Below are 7,238 nucleotides of genomic sequence, written 5' to 3' on the forward strand. Positions count from 1 at the left end.
TTATACAACAATAATAAAATAAAGCATTGACATAAAAGGAAATTTACTTTTGATACTTAAGTACTTTTAAAAACAAATAGCCCTTACGAAACAAAAATATATTGCAATATATTTGAAAATATCATGCAATATATTCACATGTATGGGATTTAATATTTATATTTTCCAATATATTGAAAGTGGCAATCATTTGTATATTTTGCAATATATTGCATGAATATATAATATATTTTATAATACCATCAATATATTATTCCATATATTAAAATATATTTCAAGAAAATATATTGGTAAATATATTTTCCTTTCGTAAGGGAGTTCTGTACTTTTACTCTAAAAATCTGTTTATACAACTTTCCCTTGTAACGGAGTAATATTTGACCAGTAGTACTTTTACTCAAGTAATGAAGTTGTGTACTTTCTCTGCCCGAAACTTACATTTAAAAATAAAACAACACCAATATAGAGTCATTACTCATATCATTACTTGGTTTGCTAATTGTGGGCTTGGCTAAAATGCTTCCTGGAGTCAGAACATTTCTGACAGCATCGAATCATAAGTGTCCTCCTTCACAATCACATGGGCTTTAGTTTAACACTGGTCCTACAACAGCACCTGCTCTGCTACCCATCTCCACTTTCTCGAAATGACTCGCACACGCCGCCCCCTCGCTCTGTTCCTCGTGCTGTCCTCTCTGCACTGGCTGGGTGAGTATTGCCTTTTCATTCACTGTACAAAACAAAACATTCAGGTCTCCAATTGAACATTTTTTAGTAAATGTTTCAGTTGGCCAAATTAAATTTCTATTTATTAAATTGCATCACCTAAAAAATGTGATCAGTCACTAGAAAATGTTCAGTTGGAGACCTGAATGTTTTGTTTACAGTGTTGAAATCAGAAATTAGTTATTCTACAAACATTTTGCAATGAGACAATTCATCATCTAGAAAGCAAGTTGTAGCCTATTGCTCATAAGCCAGAACAAAGAAACAGCGAGTTCATTTAACAGCATCCTGCTTCTGATGCCTGTGTGTTGGTTAACACTTCTTCTACGCAGTGTTGTGTTGTCAAAAGCCCCCCGTTGCTTTGTGCTTACAGGAAACTCTCTAGCCTCAAACCCTCCTGACCTTTCGCATTCAGAAGCCTCCTCAGATGAAGTTCCTGCCGTCATCAGTAGAGATGCTCCCATTACTAACCTGTCCAAGAGACCCGTCCTTCAGCCCAAAGAAACGGCCCCGCTTCAGTCCACCTACACCCTCAGGACCCCTCAGGGGCGAGTGTGTGTGCGGGCCAGTTTGGGAGTGGAGTATGTGGTGACAGAGAACAAAGTAAGCTTGTTATTTTCTCAGCACTTTTCTTTTGACTTCTCAGCATGTTCTTTCAAGGGGTGAGAACTCACTTGGTTTACCACCAACAGTGGCAACGGCTCACTGCACTGTCAGAAAGAAAAAGTGCAGAAAGTGTAGCTTTACTCTGGGGCATCTTCCTCAAGGCATGAGTATGCAGCGTTTGGGAGTGTATAAAGCAACAAGAACATTGTAACATATTAAAACTTTTATCATTTGTCAAATCAACTTAACTAATGTGGTTCAGAAAACATAATATTTTGAGTTTCTGTTTTACTAAACCAATCTCCTTTGTTGTATTTTAAATTTCAATGAACTCAACATTTTAAGGCGGCTTACTTTCTTACGTTTAACAAACAATACCTTTCACAGTGTGAGGTTAAGTGCTAATATTTATTATTTATTCATTTACTTTTTTATTTATTGTTGTTGATTGTTTTTAATTCTGTAGCACTTTGAGATTTTGTTTAATATAAAGTGCATTATAAATAAAATGTATTATTATTATTATTATTATTATTAATATTTCACATTGGGAGACAACTCCACTTAAAGCCCAATAAAGTGAAACACTTCATTTATTTAGTGAGTAATCCCTAGTAAAATATAAGTGTCCTTATTAGCAATAATTAGCTCATTTTGAATTAGCAAAAACATTTTTTTGTAAGTCGCTTTGGATAAATATACATACATACATACATACTATACTTTAAGTACACATTTTCATAACACATTTAAGTACACTTAAAAAGTGCACTTTGTAAAAAGAAATGACCTTTTAAATGATTATGTAAAGTACTCTTATTTTAAGTACACTTATTTTAATGTGTTGACTAACATCCTAAAGCTGGAAAAAAAGGTTTTGCACATATTTTTTTTAAGTGAATTTCCTATATGGAATTAAATAAGCTCAACTTAACTACTTTAAGTAAAATTAACAAAGAAAAATAGTATTTAAACTTGGCCAGTAAAAGGTTAAGTTATTTCTACTTAGTTGAAGTTTCGTTTGTAATACTTTTTACTCAATCTATATAACACTGAATGTAGCCACGCCTTTATAGTGTGTGCTTTACTTAAAAACATCTACATTAATGCAGTAGATATATTGTGAAGACACATAACTACATTATAATACTTACACATTGCCTGAACACAGAGACCTTAGTATACACAGTGTTTTTGAGCATGAATGTGTCATTTTGAATAGAGAACGAACTCCATATATCATAAAATGGCAAGTTACTAACAAAAGCAATGATAACAGTGCAAATACAGCGGAAAACAGCGACAAATCAACTGTATTAATGATCCATGCCCCAGTGCATGATGGGAACACCAGTATCAGAAAAGTAGAGTATTTTACTTCATTTTATAATGTTGATGTTTACGCTTTATTTTCTACAAGCTTGAATTGAGTACTAAGACAAAATTTGCTCTTTTTTTCACTTCTGGCCTGAACTAACTTTTTCATGTACACTGTAAAAAATGTTGGTTGTTTTTTGTTGGTTTAACTTAAAGGGGTACTTCAGCGCTGGGAAGATGAATCTGTATTTAAACTGGGTCATCAATGCAGTAGAAATGTGAAATTATTTTTGAATTTGGTGTCTTCTAGACTGAGAAAAGACAGAAAATGTATTTTTGTCCCATGGGGATGAAAGACTACAATTCCCAGAATGCTTCGCTGCCCTGTGAGGCCATTACCAACACCACCAACTTGATTACAGTGAGTCAGTTAGAGGAGACTCTACAATTAAAAACTGAACGTGTCTGTTCAATACAATGAGTGAGTCACCGCGCGAGTGTCACAGCACTGAGCACTAACTGCACGAGTGATGAGAGCTGAGGTAATCGCGACTACATTCGCGGCATACATTCACAACGCGAGTTCAGTCTGGCACGCGTTTCAGTTCATGCCTTTGCAAGCTTAACTTTCATAGAAATGAATTTGAGAAGTTAAAAGACTTACATTGCTCACCATACCTCTGTTTAAATGATCCTGTCTGCAAGCCGAGCTCTCCCTGCCAGCTGAGTGTAATCTCCCATCCCCCATGAGCAGGTTCAAAACATGCGGAAATGGCTCCCTCTGCTGGCTGTAGTCTTTAGCCTCTGGGCAAACATTCCTCCTATGATGCAAAAATCGTCATTTTGCATCATAGGAGGAATTTTTCCAGAAATAAAATGCATAAATCTCTCGTCTCAGGGAGATATGAGGGGGGAAAGCACAATAATTTGAATATTCTCCAGGGTTTCTACTGATACAAAGCCATATGCTAATCGCTGAAGTAACCCTTTAATAAAAGTAAGTAATCTGGTTGCCTTAAAATGTTGAGTTTGTTGAAATTAAAAATTTGAGTTGATACAATGAAGGAAATTTGTTTAATAAATAGAAACTCAAAATATTTTTGTATCTGAACCACATAACTTTTCTTTATAAATCATGAAAATAGCACTATTTGGCACGTTTCACTGCATCATCAGAAATAAAACACACACAATTACCCATGAACTTAAAAAATCTTTTAATAATATTTTAATAAAGGTTGTCGAATCTCAAAAAATTTTCATTGTATTAACTCAAAATTTCAATTTCAATGAACTCAAAATTTTAAGGCGACCAGGTTACTTTTTTTCTAAATAATTTTTTACAGTGTAGAAATTGTTTTTTTTTTCTGAAGTATTTTCTTCACCCCAAAATCCTTTTTTCTCAGTGCATGTTAACTGTAGTGTTCAGTCAATACATATTAGATTTATTATATAATACAAGTTAAAATATATTTTAAATGTGCCAAATTGCAACGTCATCATTAGAAAATTAAGTTTCAATAACAATTACATTAAAGTATATTACTTAAGATGTACAAAAAGCACTCTAATGTTCAGCTTTAAATATAAATGTAAACTAAAACACATTTACAAAGTAAAACTTTACTCTCAGCTCACACATAAGTATATTCTTTTAAATTATATTGTGTAATAATTACTGATCGTGTGTACTTTATCACAGGAGATATGTTTTGAATTAACTTCATTTTGGGATATTAGTAATCAACTTAAAAATAGATCTCATGGGGCAAGAGCTTCATTATTGTCATTGCTTACATTTTTTTAATTCCAGTTGTATTTAGTGTTTGTTCATGTAGCTACCATTTTTGGGGTCTTCCCTTCATAATCTCATAATCTCTAGCACAGCCAGTTGGACAAATTGCAAAACATTTTTTGCCACCTTTTCAACCAACATCTTTTTCACTAGGTGCACGTTCAGTACTCAAAGGGTTCAGGGTTCATACTTTTTTTCTGCTGCTACTCCAACAAAATCTACTCCTTTCAGACAGTCGGTCATTCAAACCAAATGTGGTTGTCTCAATCTTTAGATCCCCATGTTTTTTGTGTTGTTCATTTGGTAGTATTTCGGTTCCCAGCTGCCAGTAATCCCTTTGCTGTGCTTGTATTCCAGAAGAAGTATTATTTCAACATGAATCCCAGCTCAACACGAACCACGGGATACTGTGGGGACCAAAGGTCTGTTCTCTCACTGGAGTTTGATGGTGGAAATCTGCAGTTCATTTTCATCAAGGTACCTACAGTATTATCTGTGTGCATTTATCACACGCTTCTCCATGAGCAAAACATCTGTCCTTTATCAACATGCAATTCAGTATTTCACCACACTTTTGCAGGAGGGCGTTTTCTCGTATGTGAAGACTATCAAAGGTCTTCTGATGCCTGCTCCCCCTTGTAAAAATTGCCAGAGTAAGTATATATTACACTGATAGAAAACCTCCGGGAAAATGTTATGTGATATACTGTAAAGTTCCGTTTACACAACATTGTTTACCAATAAAAATAGAAAACGTTTTATAAGGACACCCTTTATGTGCGATTAATCGTCTAATTATCGAGAAACGACTTGCGATGGCGATGATATTTCGTATAGAAACACTACGCTCTATAAGATTGAACGCGCGATACATGTAAACGGACTCCCTTAGAGTTATTGTTACAAAAACATGTCCAGGTCATATTTCACACCCATATACCAAAGTAATAATAAATATTGCTGCAAGCAGCAATTATCGGGGTTTAAGTGCTTTAAGGCCTTTATATTTAACAAGCACTTAGATCAGAGATGGAAAAGTTCACATTTGGTTGGGTAATTATTGACCTAGAGAGTCCCAAGAATCAATTTTTTATCAATTTTGAGTCAAATAATCTCCAATATTTAATGAACGATTTGATTGACTGTGGCGGTCTAAGAGGCAAAGTTGCTCCTAATGAGGAGCTCTGCCATATGAAAGTCTTGGGCGTGTGCCCAAGATAGATTGTTAGATGGACGGACGGACGGACGGACGGACGGACGGACGGACGGACAGACAGACAGACAGACAGACAGACAGACAGATAGATAGATAGATAGATAGATCTAAATTAACGCTTGTCCGCAAGAGAATTTTACTTGCCCGACGGACAGGAGCCTAATTAAAACAAAAAATAACTAGCGTTAGCGAATCACCAAAATGCAAGAATGATTGTGCATTAATTTAGTGTGAGTGGCGATCGATAGTGGATGATAATATATGATGAACTGACGATAACAAGGTCGCATTGTTGACGCTCGTGCAGCCTCTCGAGGAGAAACTACAACACTAGAGCGTTTTCCTGAATACCATCACGACTGAAAATGACACTGATTTCATATGACAGCTCCATGAACAATTAATTAACATTCACTGACATTCACTTAACATTGCTTACATTTTAGATGCAATATTTAGTGTGTCCTTTTTCAGCAGCGAAAATCGTTCACACAAAGCAGAACCGTAACGCGTCTCACAGCAACAAGTGTGTTACTGAACGATTCAGTGTTTGAATGAATCGTTTGAATGAACGACTCAATGACTCACTCATTAAAATGGCCACCTGCTGCCACCTACAGGAGGTTTAGTTTCATGTTTAAACAAAATGTGTCTATTCAAAACTACAAATCTCAAAACATTATTTAATGCCGTTGTAATTTTTCAGTGTAAATTATTTAATTTGATTGGTAACAGCCCTTACAGTGTCTTATCAAATTTAACAATATAAAATTATACCGGCATTAGGGGGAAGATTAGGGGGAAATGCCCTTTATAAAAGATAAAAATATCACAAATTTGAAATTATAATGCATATATATATATATATATATATATGTATATATATATATATATATATATATATATATATATATATATATATATATATATATATATATATATATATATATATATATGCTACAAATATGTAGATAGGTCCTATAAATACATAAATATATGGATGGATGGATGGATGGATGGATGGATGGATGGATGGATGGATGGATAGATAGATACCAAGCTTAACAATATTTTCCGCATTGAATCCACAGGTAAATCCTACAGTGGAATCATGGATAATGAAAAGCTATTCAAAGCTAAAAAAGGCCTAAGCTTCCAGTGCATGTCTGAGACGGACCTGAATTTGGCGAGCAGCCTCCGGGTGAAACTGGTGCCGCTGCAGATTCAAGCCTTCGACCTGGACGGTGGAGTGTTTGGAAAAGGTAAACTCACTTCACTCAGAAATAAAATATGATCTGTTCCCCAATAATAATAAGGCTTATCATCATCTCTGGCTCCATCTCAGAGGTTGAGTGCTGGGCGGACTACAACAAACGCATGATCCCGATCATTCTGGGCGGCGTCACGGCGGCCATTTGCCTCATCGCCATTTTGACGTGTGTGCTCGTCCGAGAACACCGCGGCCGAGGCTACGAACAACTCTAGATGTGTGGAGATTCATCCTTGTTTTACATTGTGTGGATATTGCTTTACAGGTTTAAATGATCTCAGTAAACAATTAAAATATGAGTGACATGA

General features: G+C 35.3%; 1 protein-coding gene across 1 annotated transcript; it reads left to right on the top strand.

The window, feature by feature from the left end:
- The first annotated feature begins 550 nt into the window (after nucleotides 1–550).
- On the top strand, nucleotides 551–7,238 carry lamp3 (lysosomal associated membrane protein 3). The gene is made up of 6 exons (XM_067414923.1): nucleotides 551–708; nucleotides 1,100–1,329; nucleotides 4,802–4,921; nucleotides 5,025–5,097; nucleotides 6,752–6,922; nucleotides 7,006–7,238. Exons 1-6 carry the CDS (start codon nucleotides 648–650, stop codon nucleotides 7,143–7,145), a joined length of 795 nt encoding a protein of 264 aa, XP_067271024.1. The 5' UTR covers nucleotides 551–647; the 3' UTR covers nucleotides 7,146–7,238.

Source organism: Pseudorasbora parva, chromosome 14, assembly GCF_024679245.1.
Source record: "Pseudorasbora parva isolate DD20220531a chromosome 14, ASM2467924v1, whole genome shotgun sequence".
Classification (NCBI taxonomy): domain Eukaryota; kingdom Metazoa; phylum Chordata; class Actinopteri; order Cypriniformes; family Gobionidae; genus Pseudorasbora; species Pseudorasbora parva.